The sequence below is a fragment of the Hippichthys cyanospilos genome, chromosome 7 (assembly GCF_059441005.1).
Source record: "Hippichthys cyanospilos isolate Australia breed blue-spotted pipefish chromosome 7, RoL_Hcya_1.0, whole genome shotgun sequence".
Classification (NCBI taxonomy): Eukaryota; Metazoa; Chordata; class Actinopteri; order Syngnathiformes; family Syngnathidae; genus Hippichthys; species Hippichthys cyanospilos.
This window is the reverse complement of record NC_142375.1, coordinates 16,102,051-16,125,418: the sequence shown is the minus strand read 5'-3', so window position 1 is coordinate 16,125,418 and position 23,368 is coordinate 16,102,051. Positions and strand designations below refer to the sequence as shown.

Here is a 23,368-nt window from a genome sequence, read left to right as displayed (position 1 = left end):
CACAGTTTTCAGTTACAAACACGTTTTGCTTGTTCTATCTATCTATCTATCTATCTATCTATCTATCTATCTATCTATCTATCTATCTATCTATCTATCTATCTATCTATCTATCTATCTATCTATCTATCGATTTGACACACTGGACAGTAACAGTAACCTTGTATTTTTTTTTCCACCGAAATTGATACCTGTGCATATTTAACTGCGCAGATATTTGAATTATACACTAGATGGCAATAGGTACCTTTTGCATGTTTTTTTTTTTTGCTTTCAAGGTCAACGATGGAACATGAAGAAGTACTTCCGGGTGTTGTCTTGTGTTCAGACCACGGACTTATATACAAACGGAGTTATATTACCGTTGTTACTCGTAGTTTAGAAGTAAAGCTACCGGCGACCGTTTTACGTTGCCACTCGTCGAGCTTACCGAGCTTGGTTGCATTGAGATTTTGGGGCCGCTTTCACGTTATTTTGACGGTTAATGGTAAAATTACCAGCCACCATCCCATAAAGTTGCATTAATAATTCTGGGAGAAACTTCCTCATGCACAATTCATCGGTAAGAATGCAATTTAAAATATTTCCTTGTGAGGTAAATCTTTGAGTGAACTGAAATTAGAGGCCATCAAAATTCGCACAGAAATTTAAACCTAACATACATCATGATTCTAAGATACCCTGAATGGTCGATACAAAACTGTGAATTACAAGCTGTGGAGATAATGGCAACGTAAGATGTCTGCCATTTAACTTCACCCTCTTAAAAGTCAATATCTATGTAACTCGGTGGTCCTGACTTATTACCGCATGTTAGCCGGACACGATGTCAGCGCCTTCCTTCTTAGATTCCTAAACTACATTTATTGTGTCGCTGTGGTTCACGATGCTTGGCTTGGTGAGGAAATCGCAATTTATTCAAAATGATGTAGCCTCCAAGTGTTGCATTTAAACTACTGTTTCTTTGCTTTGATACTAGAACTTAATTCACAATTTTAGCATTACGATGATAACAATGTATAGTTGAGAGGCACAATGGTACGTAGAAAGGTGATTTTGCGTGAATAATTACTTATGTGTGGACTTATGTGTATCTTGTGTATTTTATTTCTCATATTTTATATCTCGACTTGAGGATACTGCTGGAAATGTGAATTTCCCTACGGGGATGAATAAAGTATCTATCTATCTATCTATCTATCTATCTTAAGAGACAGCTTACAACTGGCTGATACACATCCATATTAATAGTGTGATGTTATTAATATAATTATGGAGAGACTCATCTAATATTTTGTCCTTATGTTTCCCTGACCAGATCTGTTCAGCGTTGAGGCAGGTTAAGGTCCCACCTCCTATCCTGTCCTGCACGAGAGGATCATGGAAGCAGGTCACGGTTCCTTTGTCTTTTGGGACGCGGCGTTCTGCATTCAAGCACTTAACCCTCCATCGTGACTGTCGTGGACCTCTTATCCCACAAATCACAGCCTCTGCCAGGTGCTCAGATTTCACCACACTGAAATATGACATGATTTATAAATTCCCACACATTAAGATCCTCAGAGCCGTGTCCAGGCTAAAATTAATCCAAACTGGTATTACTGTGATTGTACTCCCCCCTGTGTATATTTTGTACCTAATGGGAGATGCCTCCGTATCTCTTGTGAGCTACTCTACTGGAATCACTGCTTTTGCTTGTGTCATGTTATACACTGCTAGCCACTTCCTCAGGAGGGTTGTTGGTATGATCTATGTCGATCTGTCCAACAACACGCTCAAAGTGTCCCACCTGACATTCTGGGGTAGGCGCCATGACATCTACATGCCCGTGTCAGATGTTATGACTGTCGCCGACACCGGGGATTCACCAAATGAAACCATACTCAAACTGAGACGGTACAGCACTTCTCAGACTTTGTATTTCTCCACACGTTTTGGACAGGTGGTGGACAAACAACGTTTTGCGAAGGTTTTCGGGAGTTTAAGGTGACATGTGTTATGCGCATACAGATTATATTGGAAGATGCTATCACAATTTTGAACATTTCAACAATGTGTTTGGTTACATTGAATCATGCCTAATAGAGTTTCTGTAATGCTGCAATTTTCTCTTACCCTCAATCATGCAAAATTAATATGCTGCTGTTATTTTGTCAATAATATTCCCTGTTATCATTTGTTCTGTAACACAAATATTACAAATATGCACACCACAAATTTTACACAATTGAGGTAAATGAAGTACTCAAGTGGTCAATTTAAGATAACGTCACAAAGTTCACAATTTTTGACTCATTGTATATGCCTCAGAATGTATGTCTCCTTTTTACTTTTCCAGTGTGAAAGATGAAATCAACATCATTGATAGCTGTTGAATAATTTAAGATTTAGTGACATACTGTAACCTATATCATCCACAATAATCCATCCACATCCCGTATCGCCCATACTGTACCAAATAACCTCTGAGTAGTTGTAATGTATCAGATAAGCCGCTAGATGTCACTGGAAGTGTTATTTATTTTTCACCGGCTGTGAGGTCATCAAGCGGGGTAACTGGTTGTGGCTGTGTAGCCGCACATTTTGACCAACTTTACCACTATTCTCATCGTCATATACTATATTTTTTAGTATATTTTATAGTACATCTTTTATGATTGGTTGTTTTATTTCAATAAAGAGAGAGCAAAAAGACACATTTGCAATAGAAAATGGAGGAAAACATCAATGGATCAAATCATAGTTTCTCAAACTTTTTCAGTGACAAAAGTGTAAAAATTTTTTTTTCAAACAATTCCCCATAACAATATTAAAAAAAGTATACAAAACTTTAAAATGGAGTACTGTGCCATCAATGTATGATTTTTTTTTTTAAATTTGGAACTACATCTGTAGTGGTATACTTTAGATGTATTTTATTAAGCAATTGCATCAGATAGATCATGTAAAATTATGTGTTTTATTTCTAGCTCATCTGCTGGAAATCTTTATCCCTTATAAAAATGCACACCTGTGTAAAGCTTAAAAAAAGCATACAATGTTTTGCAAAGGTATCATTCAAATACAATTAACCAATCGTTAAATTGCTTCACGTTCCAATTCAGTTGCTCTTTGTTTGAAAAGATAAATATACTGTTTTCTAGGCATTTAAAAGCATTAAATTAGGTTTGCCGATACCTGCAAATGAGAAGACAAAATGTTTTGAAATATGTTGCTACTCTCCTAGGTTATCATATAATGTATTCACTGCCACTGACGGATATAATCATTCAAGATAGACGAAGTACTTACTGTTAGGTGTGAATGAGTTAGTTCTTCTACCTTTCTCTTTATGTTGCTGGCATATACAAAATAATAAAAGTACTGCCATTTCACAGAACATTTAACTCATCCATTACCAGTGAGGGCTGTAAACATCCAAGATCCTTTTTTACCAGGCTGGCAGCCAATGAGTTAAATAACCAATATGTTAGTCATGCAAAATACAACTATATAAATTCAACCAAAACATTTTCTCGGCATGATGCTTCAAATGCACAAACATGAGCTCAATCAGTACCATGTATTATTGTTCTTTACAGAGGAAAACACCTCTTATATCCTGCTATTTACAGTAGTCTACTGTTAAATTTGAATCCACTCAAACATCCTGAACAGGGAATAAACATTCTGTTATTGTGTAGTTTCAATCACACTCAAAAATTGTTGACCAATTCACCTATGGACTCCCAGAGCACTTGAAAACAAGAACAAAGAATGATCCTGGACTCCAGATTTTTTTTTTTTTTTCCCTCCTTACCAAACCTCCGTGTATTGAACAAGGACTCTGGCAGCTCTTTTTCAAAGGGCCCAGGAGAGCTATGTTCCAAACTAGGAAAGCCCCGCAGCCCCTTGTTGGAACTTGTTCCTTAATAAACATTGCACGACAGACCCACCTCTGTTTGTTTGTTCATTGTTAATAACCGAGACGAGCTTCCTCCGATCAACAATATTGTATTGAACTCGACTCGATAGCTGCACAGGTGATTTCGCTTTTAATGTTCAGCCACATTTCCTGTGTTTCTGAACAACACCGCTGCTTTTCTTAGACTCATTAGTCATTAACAATACTGTATATAGGAAGGCACTTGAAGAATTGGTTAGCAACTGTGTTTTCACAAGAAAAAAATGCCATCGTGTTTAGGTCACTTCTCATCCAGTAAATACTTCAGTGAGTCTATGATGGAGTGTACAGTCATGCCACATCACAGTGATCACATGTGTCAGAAGATTATGTCGCTTTCTTTCATTGTTCTAAGGTGAATTCCATATTGTTTCTGTCATTTCTCTTGGAATCTTTACTACACAAATGGGAAAGCTTCCTGTCTGGAGAGTATTTCCTCTTGTTCGCAATTGTTTTTCTCACCTTTAATTTATCCATGTTTATTGTGTCATGATTCTAATGTGAAACCGTGTCAAGAGGACAGCAATAAAATTATCACTGGACTGCGCTAATGCTATACTTGGAAAAGACAGAACTTTAAAAGCATCAAAATAATGTCTGTTTTTTTTTTTTTGCATGATTTTGCATGGTCGATTGTGAAGGTAATTAGGTAGGTAGACAACTGGGATAGGCCCATGCAATCAGTGAACCTAGTGAGGATATGCAGCTAGAGAAAACGGATGGCATTGAGTTGAAGACGTAGGAGTAGTGGGACTATTGCCTCAAAATGATTATATATTCTTTGACATTATGAAATTGATGTTGCAATATTTTAAAAAACGTTTTGTTGATTTATACCCTTACTTAGGGTGAAGCTTTTCTTATTTGTAAACATAAAATAAAATGTCAGAGCAATAGTACCTATAAATCTCAGATATCTTGTAAAGACACTCAAAAAAATCTATTTTTTTTGTCCATTCTACAGGATACATCTGAGTTTGAAACAGAAGTGCTGCTACCAGTCATACTGTCTGATTTATGACCAGTAGAAAGTTGTGCAGTTTTGCGTCTGGTGGGAGTTTGGAACTTGGTACCATAAATCCCCGTGGCTATGGTGGCCCGCAGAGAGTGTGCTTAACCTCGGGCTCAGTTTATAATTAGAAACACACTTCTCTTAAGATCCATGGCAGGAAACAGGCTTGAGATCCATGTGTGCGAGGTTGTGGACTAACAAAGAGAGGGAAGTGTACGCATGAGACAGGCATGCGATTTGATCACAATTTTTTCGCTGCGTGTGTTGCAATAGCCTCATTATAAAGTGCAGGTGGATGGGAAGCTGCGATGGAAATCTAATGGCAGTTTAACATACTGTACATTCACTCTAGGTTTGACGCCAACTGTACCCGGCACACTGTATTGAAAGAATGCCATAGGTTCATTGGTTGCAGTGGTATTATAATTTTTATTGATCTTTTTTATCTTATCAGCTTAATATTTTCAGTATTTATTTTTATACCGCAGCTCACTTAACAAATCTATCCCTTAAACTCCACTTTGTGGCATACTTTTTTCAACCCCGCAACTGTCCTTTATCCTCTTCATACAGTATGATCCACTATGTCTCCAAGAAAATCCGAAACACATGGAGGAGAGATGAACACTAAGCCTGATCACTACCCTAAGTATATTGTTGAGGGGAAATCCTATTTTTTAAGAGAAAACAATTACGAGTGGCGGACCAGCCGCAAAAGACAGGAAATTCTACTCATATCATTTCATCGTTCAACTCATTTCTTGGTGACTTAAAAAACTGGAACGCAATCAAATGCAAACTCATTGAACAAAAATACAAGCAATTTAATTTCAACTGAATACAATCAGATCTGATCCCCTCATTTTCATCTAATCGGGATGGGGGGGGGGGGGGGGGGGGGTCGGGGTTGGACAAGTGTCATTTTATTTGAATGCAATCTTTTGCATTTTTAAGGGCTGGAAAAGTATACAAACACAGTGAAAGTTAGATTTGAAAAAAAATGTGTGCTATATCTATTTATTTTTTTATGATAAATGATATAAAAAACAATCAACAGGAAACCTATGGAGCTGAAATTTCCAGAAGATGATTAAAACATGTACAATTTCAAATTGCAGTGATTCTGACATGTCTACGTGATTACAGCTGGATGTGCGAGATTTTGTGTACAAAAATAATCATCGTCCAAATTTTGGACCATATAAAACCATTATAGTTACAGTTTTCGAGATGCATTTTGTTTGGATTTACTACACTGATTTTCCTACAATTTTTGCAACATTCCATTGAGCAACGGTCAAACTATGTCAGCAAACAGAAAATTCTTGGTTGACGTGTTTCTCCTCAAGGCAGTAGGTGGCAGTAGAGACCAGTTAATGGCTTTGTCTTCAAGTGTCCATTGTCACTTCACAGGCTACAAAGAGAGACCAAACCGCCTTTCAATTATTTGTGGGCGTTAATACATTTAACCTACATATGTATGGATAGAACTCATGCCACTGAACAATTTGAGTGGTTGAAGGAAAAAAAAAAAAAATAACTTCTTACGCCTTATTACGCATTTAAAAGCATTCACAAAATTAGGGAAAAAGAATGCAACGTGCATAGTTTGCAAAGTGTGTGCAAAAGGGTTCAATCTCTTAGGCAACTTGGTTTAAACCGCTGCAGCACAAGCCACATTACTTTTTTTCTTTGCTTAATATATTGCCGAAATATCAGGCACATCCTCAAAATCAGGTGACTCGAACTTGAATGCAAGAAAAAAAAAGACCTGGACATTCCTAATTATTTTATTTTTGAATTGGAAAGGAAAAAGGAGATGAGACAAAAGAAGCCATACTGTTGAACATGTTTCACGTTTCCGAACTGTTTTGTGCAGCCATGTATTCTATTATCACCATGGAAACCTGGGCTTAAGCCAAAGTTCTCTCTATTAGGATTTATTTGAAAACAAAAGGAGTTCAGGATTCACTCGTCCATTCTATGTTTTTTCCAGTAATAGTCAAGAGGACATGTTGTGGGTAACACAGGGAGTGGCTGGGAGAATCTGACAATAGACAAAGAGCAGTACGCATCACAACATCCATTGTGTTCTTGGGTGAAATGTCTCAGAATTTGCTCCATGCAGTCCAAGTATTCTCGCCTTTGAACTGCTACCAAATGTAACTTTTTCTTGTTTTCCTTTCCTTAAGCAGACACATTCTTTCACAAGATAAACTCAACGATTTGAGTCTCTAACAAATGTCCAGCCATTTATGTATTTATTTTAATCTTCCTCTTATGTTGTGGGTCAAACTAACCCATTTGAAAGATGAAGTAAATGTTAAATGTAGTTTTGCAGGACAAGACTTCTGCTTGGCTTATGTACAATACACATTTCAATTTAAATGGAATTAATCTTCTTCTTTTTTTTTTTTTGGTTGGTTTTTTTTTTCATGGATAAGTAAATCCCGGGTCAAAATGACCCAATAATTTTATTGCTGTTTCTTAGCAGGAAAAAAAAAACAATCACAAGATGAGTTTGCAGGATTGCACACAAACGTTTCTGAAATTTTTTGATTTGTCCACCACAGCTGTAATTTTATAGGTTGGGCAAGCTGTTGCCTGTTTTATGACCCATTATATGTCAAGGTAATTTAAATGGTTATCACTAGCCTGCTAATGCTAATCGCAATTATTAATTGGTTACCATAGACCAAATTTGTTGGTGTCTAAAAATTCATATTTAAAGACTAATGAAAAATAAATACTGTAATTTTTGCCACTCACTCCAAGAAAGTTACAACCTTAGTGGACAGGGTTAAGGAAAAAAAAAAGAAAGAAAATATGAGGCAAATGGGAGGGCTTCCTCAATTATTAGAAGGAATAGTTGACCTCATAATCGATTTGAAAAAGATTAAAAAAATAACAGCCCTAATGTAAATTAGCTCCATTGTTTCCTAACAGTCAGTCCATAGACAATAGACTTGTCGGTCATTTCATTTTACATTTGAAGGCTGGGCACTGGGCAGGCACAAAAGACATTCAACTACTGTATTTATACAAACGCAATAAGAAACATTTTCATATTCATATCATTATGAGGCTCTTTTGTACATACATAGGACATGTTTCACATAATGTCATTCATAGGCAAGATTCACGCATTAATATGTAAACATCTGAAGCAGTTTGAACCACTATCAGCAGTTTCCCTCAGTGCACCAAAAATAATTATCACACAAAAGACACTACATTAACTACACACTCTCACACTGGAGCTCATAAAATAAGCCGAATGACTCGACTTGAAATTTGGATTTTTTTGAAAGTGAAATCTTAGTTAGTGGGTGTTTCCTGCAGACAAAAAGCAGCCCGTGGGACCGATACAGGATGGTGAGGAGGACTGCTTTGCTTCCAAAATTCTATTGCCTGTTTCCAACAGGACTGCCCATGCATGTCGTTTTATAACACCACAAGGTCACAAGAACCTATTTCCTCATCAGGGACGTGTCATGTGTGTCCGAACGTGATTCATCGGCTGATTAGTCGTGTTTACCCCGGCAACTCCTGCCAGGACAGACTGACAGGCGCTGCGGAGGATTTCCTCAAGGTCAAGCTCATCAATACTGAACAATGCATCAACAGGCAGACGGAGCTTGTGAGGGTCATGCGAGGTGTCAGGTGCCCAATGGGTGTCGACTAATGAAATCTGCTCACATTGTCGTGCTGCAGGCTTACAGTACATGGCATTAATACACCACAATGAAAAAGGAGGAAGTCAGCGGTTTTGTAATGCATTGCTGATTTGAAGGTTTATTGCTCTATTATGCTATTATCAGTCAGTCCATTGTGGACAATATGATAAATGAGCAACTACAATACGTGCAGTCAGAATAGAAAGAAATACAGTGACAATGAGTACAGAACCATGGTTGCTTGGCTCTTATGATTACAATAAAGTTAGGTGTGTTTGAGCTCCACTGTTGTGTTGCTTAAAACCCTACACAACTGACACACTTGCACTTCAAAAAGGGAAAAGCCATGCTAATTTGCTAGGCTAACCTAATATTATCTTGAAAGTCCCAAATTAATTTGTGCTTAGGTTCCTTAGTACACCATAGAGATCTCACAGGAACAGTGTTAAGACCAACTTAGAATATTGAAATAGCGGAAAATTTGAGTAATTTTATCAAATGCGAAACATACAGCTAAAAAGGAAAGGTTTGTTCCACAGCGTTGTTTGAGTCAGCTGTGAGGAGTGGCCCTGAATATAAAAATATATTAAGAATAATCAATTCAGCTTGTAGTATATTGAATAAATTGCTACTGTGGTTTGTCTTTCACGATATCTACCAAAGAACCTAATAAATGACGGTGCAACGAAGCTTAATACTAGATTCATTATAGAATCTTTCCTAGCACCTTGGTGAAATCCACCAAAATTGCATTAATGACATACGCTACAAGCTATTTTCTAGTCTAATGTTAATCTTAACTCTAATGTCAACTTTCTGTCACCAAATTGTCATGTGCGCTGGTGGCATGTAACAGATAACAGACCTTTGTTAAACTGATTTCTTGGATGTGGACATACACCGTGTCTGAAAATATCTTTGTCCCATTCCCTAAGACTGGGTGGCGCTCTGTGCCGCCCCCATAGGGATAATAACAGTACACAATCAGCAAGTGTGTCATTTTTCTCATATTAGGGCATATAAGAAAGAGGGAGGGAGGTTCCCGCCTCCAGATTCTCAGGGTGGCCCGCTCTAGTGGCAGAATGGCCGGTTCCTGTGTTTGTGCATGTTCCTGTCCCCTGCTGTCACCCCGAGGCACGTCGCCATTGTTTCCGTAGCGAGCACCGGAGATCACGGCTGCTCCCTCGATTGCTCGCTCCCCCGACTTGGGAAGGATGAGGAGTGGAGGCAAGGCGGGTCACACCTACTAAATGTGAGTGGTGAGCGGGAGATACGGGGAGACATCTGAGAGGACACGGAGTCCGCACACTTAAGCGTACACAAATAGACACGGTCCACTTGCACATGCACGTCCACCTTTTGTTGTCCAGAAGGGGGATTCCAGGTTTTCTGGTAAACAGTGTACAGGTAGACTCCCTGTCTGTGCGAGGAGACTGTTGGACCGATGTGACTCTGGGAACATGGTAAACAACAAAATAGCTACACAATTGTGATTATAATGTTGCTCGGGCTCCAGATGGGAGGGCATTTTGCAATATTTCTGGTAACGCACCGTGGGAAGTTTTGTCGGGGGAAATTTTGGAAAGGTTCTCTTTCCATTTTTAGTGGTAATTCTGTAAGAGTTTGCTTTGGATTTTATTGTTTTCGTGAAACCATCTGTGTAACAAACAACAATAATTGCACGATAAAAAATTGTGCGAGTGAGGCTATCCAAGGTGACATCAGGTGAGGGAGAGAGTGCATCTTGGACTGGCCTCCTGTCAATCATATTGCATGTGCAGAGACAGAAGGACACACACACTCACAATTACCACAGTGTTCAATGGGGGCAGCCCCTGCTCTGCCTGCACAAAATTCACACAAATAAACAATAACTGTACTGTACATCATCATTTAGTATTAACAGTAAGCAAATTTACATTTCTCTTAAACTGCCTACCTCAGCTGACTTTTTAAATATATGTACAACATACTCACACTAAAGATATTTTTTTCAGCTAACTGAGTGAAATTGTTTTATTTGATCTTGGAACTATGTTTAGAGGTATCTCTAGGAGTAGTCTGTTCAGTACTTACAGATGACATATAAACATTTATTTTATATCTGGCTCATCCGCAGGAAAACTGTCACTAATAACAATGTGCATCAATAAGACTTAACAATTAAAGCATACAACATTTTGTATAGGAATCACTGAAACACGATTTATCAGTAAGTTGCTTCATGTTCCAATTAAGTTGCTCTTAATTTGAAATGAAAACTGAACCCTTCCTTGTAATAGCATTAAAAATAATTAAATTACAAAAAAAATCAAATCAGATATTTTGAGCAGTTAAATGTACTGTATGTAATTATCAATAACATGTTGAACACAATACAATTTACAAAGCCAAAAGTATTTTTATGACCAAAACTACAGATGTGCTAACCAGTCTTCCACTGTGCTGCCCAGGCATGTGGCGTGTAAATACAATTTAATTTAATTTAATTATGCTCAAATGCTTTTTCCCCACCCAAAACATCCCCATTTTTTTTCCTTTTTACAAACATATACCTGTCTATAATTAACTGTAAAATTTAACAAAGCGTTGTGCAGGTTCTTTAATGAGAATATCTTGTGTATGGTTATGGTTATCCCAATGCAGTCAAGCTGTTTAAAAAATGGATGGATCAATCATTTTCACCATCTTATCTTAAATCCTTCTGTATTTGTAAATGCAATATGACCACGTCATGGGCAATTTAACAACATGTTTTGTCATCACAGGGCACCAGGCAGATTGTAAGTTTCCAGATGCTATATTTACACAGTCTTGTTACCCCACAGAGTATAAATTGCGGTAATTTAAGCGTCAGAATGGTATTATTTGTATTGGCCCATGCATGCATACCATTTCCTGCACCCTAAATGAATCCCCTTCAAAATAAATCCAGTGGGGTAATTGTAGAGCCACGAGTTCTTCCTTTTAGAGATCATAATGACAACTGTGTTAATTGAGCATTAAGTGCTCGTCGTGATTGGAGCACTCATCACTGTAGTACTGGACAGTAGGAAGGTTCACTGCTCTAGTCCAATTTCAGGCAGTTTGTAATGAATGCATGCTTTTGTTTATTTAAGGACGGTCTGCTCACCATGCGCACTTTGACGTGAGCTTCAATCTGGAAGCCGTTTAGGGAGTAGCGCTGCACTTTCTTTTCACCCTATTTATTTAAAGCAATTATTGAATTACAGTATTTGTTAACATTTCAGATGAATGAAATATCATGTTTAAAAAGGAAGCATTCAAAAACTGGATTAATGGTGAATAGCTGTAAATAGGACCTAAATAAAAAAAAAAAACAAAAAAAAAACATACATTTTAGGGTGTGAGTATTTATCAAATTGAGTAATGAGACATCTGGTGCTCACAAGGATAGAACATATAGTGTAAAACATTTTAAAAATTCATCTATATAAATCGGTAATCCTGTTTTCTGTACATTCTTTGTAAATTCTATACAGTGGAATTTATATACTATTCCCAAATCACTCAAAAATACTGGTCATTTTGTTTAACCGACTTTAAATGATCTGATAAATGATTTCATTTTGTTATAAACTAAAAACAAATCAAATTGTCTCCTGCTTTGTTCTAACTTCCAAACAATATTTCCCATACAACAGAAGAGACGTGGATATAATACGTTCCAGGCTCAATCTTTTCCCACCATAAAACATTGCAACATTTCTACACTATTGTCCATTGTATAAAAAATAATAGTCTTAATATGAAAGGGAAATCTGTATTGAAGATGCATTTAATTGAAGTATTAGTGTCAATGTTATTGAAGTTATTACTGTTGATGTAAAAATGCTTTAAAATTACATTCTGCATTACACAGCAAATCTGCAATAAAACACATTTGAAAACCTTTTCAATTTTACAATCTTTTAAGTAGTAGCTTTATTTTTTTCTACAAATTCTTTGCATGGCCATTGCCTCCTTCTCACAGGGTTTACGTATATACCGTACATATGAGAAATGTCATTGTGATGATCATGTAGAATTGTTTGACATGTTTTATCATGTTATACTGTGTTTGTGTAACCCAAACTATACATTTTTGGCTTAAGTAAAAAACCCAAGAACTTATCCATCCCTTTTTGGGAGGTTGCTTTTTCTCCTCCACCTCACCATGTTTGATTCTTTAATTAAGATTTTCAACACACCTTTTCATCACACCTGATAGCGGATTGTTTAAGTAATTTTGTGGTGTGAGGAAAGAATGATATATGCCCTGTAGGGCATGCATATTTCTTGTGTTTGCCTTCATTTGGCTACTTGACATGGATATAAGAGCATGTGTGAGGCATTGACATCAAGTGCAGGTAGCTGAGTCACATAAGGAAACAACATTTGCTGTGAAATCCAACATTTTCCAGGGAAGATCAAGTTCTTAACTAATTGCTGATGCCATCTGGTCCTGATGAGCAAAGGAAACACTCCTCATGGCTGACGTTATTTCACTGTGCATTGACTTTAAATTGTCCAAACAGAGCATGTTAGTAATAGATCCCAGTCTTGATAAGTTTTATTTTTTTCTCCACTAAGATATTGCTGATATTTCCTCATTGCTTGAACAGCAGTTGTAAGCTCCACCAGGAAGGAGGATGAGATTAACATCAGATTTTCAATATATTTTTTTAATGTCGTATGATTGGTCTATCTATCTATCTATCTATCTATCTATCTATCTATCTATCTATCTATCTATCTATCTATCTATCTATCTATCTATCTATCTATCTATCTATCTATCTATCTATCTATCTATCTATCTATCTATCTATCTATCTATCTATCTATCTATCTATCTATCTATCTATCTATCCATCCATCCATCCATCCATCCATCCATCCATCCATCCATCCATCCATCCTAATGCTGTCAAGTGATTATTATTTTTAAACTAATTAATCAGAAATGCTTCCAAAATACTGTTTAACAACTTTTTCATGACACAAACATATAAAAAATAGGGTAAAATCACTAAATTAAAATAATAGTAGTTTCAAAGCCTGTTGTGATTGATTTCTTTGAGCCTTTATCATGTTGAACAAAACTACCGTATCTGAATAATCGTTACATGCATTTTTGTTCTTTTATATTTATAGAGACAATACTAAAAACTTCCTTAGTTATAGGTTTAGTTTAGCAGCGTTCCCAAGGCCCCGTGAGGTAACTTGAGCAGGGTGTTTTGTTCTGAGATGATACGCCAAAGATGCATAACGAATGTGGTGTTTGAACTTGGCTTTGTAAAGTGCACAATTGTTTTCAATTTTTCAGATGAGACGCCATTGTAAAGTAAAACTACGTAAACACCCTTCTTCGTCTGTCGTTCCGCCACGGACTCTCCTCTAAATATCCTTGCAAAGTTAGCAGAGTTCAGCAACCACAGGAAATAAACAGAATTGAGTCGAGTTCAACTTTTTTTTATATCACGTCATAAAACTTTAATTAATCTACAAGGTTAACTATTTAACTGTGATATAAATATACACTACATATACCTAATATAACTTCTATCTTGAATTTGATTTAATCTCAAAGTATGCTAGTGCTTATGATAATGTTGATATCCATCACTAAATAGCCCTGTTCTGTTAATTTCATATCTAAACCTAGGTGGTGCATGCTCATTTTCAAAAACTTGGTTGTGGTTTGAAGTAGGGATGTGTGCAGTAGTGACGCCTTGAAACACTTTGCTGTCTTCACCCAGGCTGATATTGAACAGGACATTCTCGGTTGACACTTTACCAGCAGTTTCAATCAAGAAAAATCACAAATACTGCTGACAACGACGTTAAATGATGATTAATGCTCTTTCAGCATTTTTTTTTTCTTTGTACAGGTTTTGCATCCACCTGTGTTAATGCACTACAATCTCATTTGAAACACAATGACCTTGAAGTTGGAAGTTGTGTGGATTCTCATGATTTAAGAACAACGATAGGGCCACTTCTCAACGATATTTATTGTATATTATGTAGCCATATGCCTTTTCTACAATCAATATCCACAAGGCAGGCAAAACATTGGATGAGTGGTCATGGATTAGAGCTGCCAATGTTGATTGACACGTTTTTGGAGGCCAGATGCATTATTGGGCTGTGACACTCAACTCTGACCGGTGAATTAGTGCTGTCAAGACAATTTGATTTATTTGTGTGTTTCCCATAAAGTAGCCTACCGACGTGGAATCAAAGGCCAAGTACAAAGACATCCATACAGAAATACTCTCATGACTGAATTGGATCTTTCAACAAACAAGAACAAGACTGACAGCAGTTTGTCTGTATTCCTGCATTGTGAAAATATATTTTTAACAAGGAATTCACATGCTTGTTTTAAGACTATTGTGGGTCCAAAAAAAAATAATGGAAACGTGCCATACAAGTATTTCTCACAGAAAGTCACGATTTTAGGGGAAAACACGTTTATTGGCTTCACATCGGACAATTTTGACCTTGAGGAGAATGGGAAGTAGTTTTATAGTAATCAAAGTATCACATTTGAAGTAGGTACTGTATCATGTAGATGGTTTTAATTTACATCGTTGAATAAATCATCTGTACATTTTTGATAGTTTTGGTTAGAATTTCCCGAACATTCTTGCCCCTTGATAGTCTCCAGCTTGGCAAACCTTTTGATTCACAATTGATGCTTCCCAGATGCAACCTCTGGCCGTACAATCATTGACGCTTGTGATATCACCGCACAGTAACACTACAGATGGAGGAGATGCTTTTGCAATCAAAGATTTAGACCTATATGTATTGTCTCCATGGAAGTCAAATATTTATAAATATAATCAGGCATAACATTTACATTGTGCTTTCACAATATTCTAAATACCTGGCATGAACCTTAGTAGAGTGTGGATCTTAGCCAAGGCCAAACTGCTAAGTGAAATGATTTTTCAGCCTTTTCTGGATCGTGTAGCACAATGACAAATCAAAGTGGGTTGGACACTTTCGTTGATATCATCCTTCACTCTAATTTCCATTGTGATTGTCCTCATTCACATCCCAATTTGCTCCAGCCCATGAGATGTGTTGCACTGCTTTCCATTCAAAATTTAAAATGTTAATTTTGCACTTAGAATGGCAGATGAATGATATACATCTTTGAAACTTTATGCCCATCACTTCTGGGGTGGATGCCCAAAGTATGCATGTTGTGAGATTTTTCCATCAATCTCTCATCTGAACAAATATGTTGCATCTAACATTCCTCACTAATTTTTTGTACACATTCTGCCAGTAAAATATTACCTGTTTTGTTTCAAACCATGAAATTATTTCCTTTTGGCAACAGAAACCCCACACAGATTTGGAATGCTACTGCCACAGCTGAGTACAAGTTACCAAGATCCCCTAGGCTAAAGTTTAGAGCCCCGCCCAAACTGCCTGAACCCCAGAATGATGCAATGTGTCTATCAAGTTGAAATGTTTTGTGAGCAACTATGAAGAATGTGTTTTGCATCCAATGCGCATCTAAATCAAATTATTGTTTATTTAATGGCCTTTGGGAGGACCAACATTTGTGGGCCCTAAAAGTTTCAGCCGCTATTTATAGTGCCTTGTGAAAGTACAGTATTTGGCCCCCAAGTCTCCACCGAATGCACCTGATGGGCAATAATCTTAAGACCGGTCCTTTCTCTTTGAGCAAAGTAGAAAGATAACACATCTAAAACAACAGGCCGTATTTCTGATGATCATCAAATCTAGTCAAGTCTTTCAGGGGGTGGTCCTGACGATCCACTCCCAAGAGTTGTCGCAAGACAGACTGGAAGGCGAGGTCAAATTCCCCGTTTAACAGAGTTGGCTCATTGACGCCAGATTCCTCGTCTCGCCAAATCGGCTCGCCGAGTCCAAGCTGGTTTCCAGCCTTGAGCCGTTCTCCGTATTCTGCAAACTCTTATCAAAATACGCAAGCAACTTCTTCTCCATGAATATGCAATGCTAAACAAAGCATTTTGAGGTGTCCAATTTAGCACAATCATACTGAAATAGAAGTAGTATCAGACTACTGCCGTTCCTCTAAACTGCATAGATCTACAGCATCTACGGCCTTTATGGAAGAGTGGCAAGAAGAAAGCTATTTCTCCAAGATATCCATAATGTTTGCATTAAGCCACCTGGGAGACACACCAAACATGTGGAAGGAGGTGCTCAAAATCGAACCTTTTGGCCACAATGCAAAACGATATATCTGGGGCAAAAGCAACATAGTTCATCACCCTGAACGCACGTTCCCAATTGTCAAACACGGCGGTGGCAGCATCATGGTTTGGGCCTGCTTTTCTTCACCTGGCACAGGGAAGATGGTTAAAATTGATTGGAAGATGAATGGAGCTAAATAAAAGACCATTCTTGAAGAAAACTTGTTGATGTCTGCAAAAGACTGAGACTGGAATGGGGATTTAGCTTCCAACAGGACAATGATCCAAAACATGAAGCCAAATTTACCAGGAGTTGTTCACCAATAAACATATTCACTTGTTAGAATGGTCAAGTCAACCACAGAATTCATTATGCATTTTTGACGTGTTGTCTCAGAAGAAAAAACCTTGCTTAACTTAACTAATCTGTGTAGAGCCTTGAGGACCATTTCAGAAGATCCCAAAGACTGCATATTTAAAACTGCTTCATCAAAGAGGGCAAGTCATTTTCAGCACTTAAACGGTCAGTAATTAGTAAAATAAAATAAATATAAAATAACACCTGCATATGTGAACTGACCAATAGTAATACATTTTTGACGGACATACTAAATGTACCAAATTATGGCTTATGAGATTTCGGACGGACCCCAGCGATATGAGAAATTAGGTAAAGTACTACATGAAATTTTCCATTTTGCCTCCCTGTACTGTTGCACAGGTCACCAGTCACATTTCCCTCATCTTACACTCATTTTTGATGTGATCCAGTACAGCAGTTACTACTTGCCTTTGCTCCTGTGTTTCTATAGTGTGCATCTTCCCTGGGCTTTTCCAGGTTTGCCGGCTTGATCCCACATTCCAAAAATAAGCACGTAAGACAGTTGAATACTCTAGATCAGCGGTTCTCAGCCTGTTTTTAGTGATGTACCCCTCTGATATATTTTTTCAGCCAAGTACCGGGCGCAAATCATTTTTGGGTGAAGATTTAAAAAGAGTCATGAGGTCATCTGGGTCTGATTAAATAAACTTTGGAACTACATTTGTAGTTTTATCTTTTGGCAAATTTTATTCAGCAACTCCTGAAGACAGATTGTGAAGCTTATTTTTTATTTGTATCTTTTTTTATTCTTTGCTTTCCAACTAAACAATTGTCGCTAATGACAATGCACATCCATTTAAACCAAAATAATGGCATACAACGTTTTGCTAAGGAGTCACTAAGAAACAATTTAGCAACAAGTTGATTCATATTCCGATTAATTTGCTGTTAATTTGAAAAGAAGAATGTACTTTTCCTGTCAGCATCATTAATTAATTCTTTGCCGGCCCAATGACTGCCATTGACGACTTTTGACGACTATAGGTTTTCACTCAAAACCGACTCTAAAATTATTGTGGTTTGCAATGATTTTAAGGTGCCCTTCATCATATAGGTGAAACATTTAAATGTCAAGATTGATCCTGCTAAATACCTTCACTAAACTGTAAATGTTTTCACATTTACAACTACTACACAATGCTTATTTTCATCACATTTGAGTTTTGTTATCATTGGCATGGATATCTGACAACATTTTCATTTAATATCCCAGCCAGACTGCCATGTGCTCATTACTCAAGAGCTTCATCATCCAAGTCTCTCTCCAGCTGGCTTGCAGTGCACATGATGTGTAACATGGGAATAGCATGGAGATGTCAAGGCGCAGCGGGGCACTGAGAGAGCGACTCGTGTTTGTCCAAGTTTGTCCAAAGTCTCCTCATGGCTCCCTAAGGGAGGATTTGGCAAGGGAAACCAAACCATGCCACCCAAGGTAGTTGGACAACCTTTGACCCTGTGTGACATCCCTCATGTGACCTGTCTCGCTGTCGGAGGGAGTCGCGTCTCAGCGGTTTTCACTGTTGCATTTTATTGTACTTTCCCACCCACGGTGAGCACTGACATCTTCAAGAATGGAAACTGTGTCGTATTTCGACATAATTCTACACGGGAGATGTGAAATCGCTATGCTGTGATTCAAGTATGACCAAAAATTGTAACATTGGGACTACATGTTATTGTAGTTGTCAATTGAATGCCTACTATTCAAAGTGATGCAAGAATGTCTCCCATTACATAGAATAAAGCAAAATGGATGCCAAGTAAAGAGGCACCTGAAGACGTTTTACCAGAGAACCTTAGCCGTATATCTACGGTTATTATAATTGTACCTTGAATGTAAGTAGTTTGAGAAAAGCACAATTTAGGTCATGATGCAATAATGTCTAGTGGCTGTCAAGAAGTTTTTGAGAATATTTCCGAGCAAAATCATTTTGAGAAGACGGTTCCAAAAAGATCCTGCTTCAAAGCTTTGACTTGTGTTTGTATTATGTCTCAGAAGTATTTTGTCATTTTTACGCATAATGGTAATGATTCATCGTTCCCCTTTCCAAAAAGTCCTCCAGCAAAACGCCAAATCTCTTCCAGTAGTGATTGCCAGTTTCTCAAGACAGTTTTTTTTCACTAGTCTGTACAATTAAAAATATGTCAGACCTGCCAAATGTTAGTGCATGAATAGTAGCTAGTAAATAAAAAAATCCTCTTGGACTGCACCCATGTGTGATGTCACGAAATTTCAGCAAGTTTTTCAGCTTTGTTATCATCTAGTCTATTGCATGAATTCCACAAGTGTGCTTTGTGTTTTCCTTTGCATCATTCTGCAAAAGGAGAAAGTCTATTGTAAATAATTACCTTAAAATTAACATGCTGAATCTATTTAAATGGAACAATGGCTTGTCATAAAGAGGCTAGTTAACGGTATATGTCATAATGATAACGTTTAATACATAATTAAATTTTAGCCCATAGCGAGCAGTCAATCATGTCCTCTCATCAAGAAGAAGAAGAAGAGGAAGTTATTGACCTCATAGCAATTAACAGGCAACCCCACTCAAGTTTACTTATGGAATATAGATAAATTATCATCTTTAAGTGATTTAAAAGACACGATTATGACCATAAACGGTAATTGCTGTTAATTGGTAATTGGTAATTGTTAATCACAATTTCTAACACATTAGCATAGACAGAGTTGTTAAATGCACTCACAATAACAACAACAAACAAAGAGTAGTTATATACACTTCAACTTCAACTCACATTCAACCTTACTTTTTAATCAATTTTTTCAATTACTTGATTACTCAAAGGAATGATCAATAGATAACTTATTTTTAAATGAGTGTTAATGACAGTGCTAATTGATTTGTGCTTTTCTACTAACTTTTTTTGTTTGGATAGATGCCATTGTTTGCATGTAGTGCAGCCAAGTAAACATCTTCTTCTCAAATGATGTGTTCTGTATATTGTTCTCTTTTAAAGAATACTAATTACCCTTTAAAGATGATAAAAAAAAGCATGCAATAGACAGTGAAACTGTATATTTGAAATTTGCGATGAATGAGACAATCAATGTTATTCTTCAGATTGTTTGAATTATGACCACCATTGTATTGTTTACCAACAGTGGTAGCAATCCAATATCTGCCATTATACAGTATTTGAATACTGTAATTGGATTAAATGTTTTAGATGTGAATTCTTGGCTAACACAACATGTGACGAGCTTTGAGAGGTCCTGTTCATTGTCAAAAAGGCCTGTGGCATCCCAAAACTAATTGAAACGTACTTTTATGGCTTTGTGTTGAACATCACACTTACTGAATGAGGCCATTAGAGACATTAAGACTTATGAAACACATACCAGGGGTTGACTTTAACCTTTTCCCAAGTAAAGTCAGTTCATGAACTAGAGTGTGTATGAGAAACACTTCACTTTAGCTGGGTCAGGGAGGAAAAGTCTAGTCGAATATCATCTTGTAACCACACCGAAAGGAAATTATTGGAAGCTCGGTTTGTGTTCTACCTCTGACCAGAGACTTAAAAATTGCACAGAAGGCGCTTTTATCTAAAAGAATCATTCATTTTCTTTGGCTTTATTCCAGAGACCGCTTCTAGTATCGTTTTCACGGTAGTATAACCAAATGATGGACATTCTTAATGGACACTATAGTTTGTTTTTTGTTGGCGTTGTCGTCAACCACAAATATGAAATTAAAAATCATGATTCATGATTCACACTGTAATGTTCTCACCTGCAGATGGTGACATGTTTTGCTTGGATGTTCTTTCGCTCTCTTGGCAGTTGAGCTTGAACTTTTCTTGTTGCGGTTCAGCTCACTTGAGAGAACTCTTTCCAAATCTTTTAATACTCCATTGTGAATCTACACTACACATAGTGGCTAGGGATCAAAATCCTAAACATGTCACACACTCAGGTTTCAGTTTGTGAATCATCAAGTTCCTATTTCATGCCATAATGTTCAAACTTTGCTAAATAAGCAGTTGGGATCATTTTGGATGTATAAGTATAGAAGTTCAGATTTACCAAGGCGAGGTGTTTGTGTGTGTGTGTGTGTGTTGCAAAGTTGTCATCAAGGGAATTTAGGAGACAACTGTTAAAAAGACTTACAAGCTGAAAAGAAGGAGGCAGGAGAAATGGAAGAAGGGAATGCTTGTAAATTTAAACACTTGGAAAGCAAAACAAGTTTTAGCAGTTCACAAGAATTCAGATGTTAATAAAAGTGACCATGTCACTTGCCAAGGCAAAGGACCACTCAACTAAAGGTGATGGATTGTTCTATGTCATGATTATTTTAAAAGAAATTTGAGCTCTCGTTGGAATGTTCTCAATTCAACCAAAACATACAGGAAAAATATCGCTCGAAAGTAGTGCAAGACATTCCATTTTGAATTACACACATGTGGCACATCATTTAATGTAGGCAACTCAATTTGGACAATCATCCTAATTGGGGATTTTTAGCAATTATCTTTAGACATGTACTTCATATTTAAAAAAAAAAATCTAAATTTAGTTCATAGGACTTTTATTTATTTATTTTTTTTACATTTGTAAAAATGTTAAAATGTGTTGGATCTGCAAAGTCACATTCGTATGTTACCTTTGGGTGTTTTTATATTTTACATTGTCAGTGGCTAACTCATTTTTAAAGCTGTATGAAAAAGTAAACACGTAATATTACCAGGAGAGTTAAGGGGAAACTAAATTTAATTAGCTGTTTTCAGCAGTAAAAAGGTAATACTTGCTCTAAAAAGAGTTGAGTGAAAAATAACCCAATTATTGCTCAGAAAAGGACTGACAATATTTGAGTCAATTTGACACAACCTTCTCCGGAAAGTGAGTGGTTTTGTACAAGAAAACCGAATAAAATAAAATAAAACAACACAGAGAGTTGGTTGTATTAACCCAAATATTGGGTTAGTTGACCCATAATTGAGTTGTTTGTAACCCAAGTGATTTGTGAGTTTTGTGTACAGTTAATTAGATAACGGAATTATTTTTTCAAATACAATTACGTCTTTTAAGAACACATTTTTTCACTTGCCGTTGACTGAAAATGACATCACACGTCACTCAAGTAACAAGCAATCATACCGTACCTGTTTTTGGATTTTGTCATGTTACATTCAAAAACTTAAAATTCAAATTAGGAAGCTTAATGTGAAGATTTTTGAATTGTGGATTAATGTACAAAGTTAGCTAGGATGGCTAGTGTCCAAGGTGTTTTGTGTTGAATATGCCCCCCCCCCCCCCCCCCCCCCCCACACACACACACACACACGCACGCACACGCAAACCTGCTTCGTTGAAAGACATGCATATTGTTTATTTTCTTTTTTCTCTCCACCCGTGAGTGTTTATGGTAATGGCTGTGCATGCATGCTATGGAGGTTAAAAGTAGCATGTGATCAGCATCTATCATTTGTCATTTCCTGAGCGGTCAAGCAGGAGCACACTGCCCGTTGGTTTATGACCTGTGTTTCTTCATTAAATAAAACGAAAATAAAGCACAAGTTATTGCCCCCTTGTGCTTCCATACATGCCCTTTTTGAGGGCTGAGCAAATAAAATGTCTGAACACTTAAACTAAAAACAAATGTGAACAATTTAAGGTGTAAAACTTTAGAAAGGTTAGTACACTAGTCCTGAATTTATGTGTTACATCCTAACTGCAAATTTGAAGCACATTTAAGATGTATAAAATTTGGTTTAAAGTTTGCTTCATGAACCAGCTTGTCATAGCAAAAAAAACAACAACAAAAAAACAGCCAAGCATTATCACTGTAATTAAAGTCCTCTTTTGCCTTGAAAAAAAAATACTAATTTGTTCAGCCACCATCTGTGGCCATGTGCTGCTTGTCTCATTTATGTGAGTGTTCTTGCCTGGAATCGTGACGATTGTTTTTACTCATCATCGTACCAAGACACACAAGCCACGTTTTACAGCGGAATTGTGCAGATTCACTGCTAATTGCATGCAGGCCTTTCGCAGAGAAAATAGCTGGGAAGTCAACTTTGTTTAGTTAATGATGCTTGTCAGTTAAATAGCAACAGAGCACTCTGATAAGCAGGGAACAAAGACAGTCCACTGAGGTCGCCATCACAGTGCAACGATTCATTAAACGG

General features: G+C 37.1%; 1 protein-coding gene across 2 annotated transcripts; it reads left to right on the top strand.

Annotated features, from left to right (window-relative positions):
- The first annotated feature begins 431 nt into the window (after positions 1 to 431).
- Positions 432 to 3,930, top strand: tmem186 (transmembrane protein 186). 2 transcript variants are annotated; one of them, XM_088419738.1, is made up of 2 exons: positions 432 to 562; positions 1,319 to 3,930. In XM_088419738.1, the coding sequence occupies exons 1-2, from the start codon at positions 548 to 550 to the stop codon at positions 1,988 to 1,990; spliced, it is 687 nt and encodes a 228-aa protein (XP_088275864.1). In that variant the 5' UTR covers positions 432 to 547; the 3' UTR covers positions 1,991 to 3,930. The 2 variants fall into 2 exon arrangements, with proteins under 2 accessions (XP_088275864.1, XP_088275865.1); XM_088419739.1 differs by lacking the exon at positions 432 to 562 and adding an exon at positions 817 to 898.
- Positions 3,931 to 23,368: the final 19,438 nt, after the last annotated feature.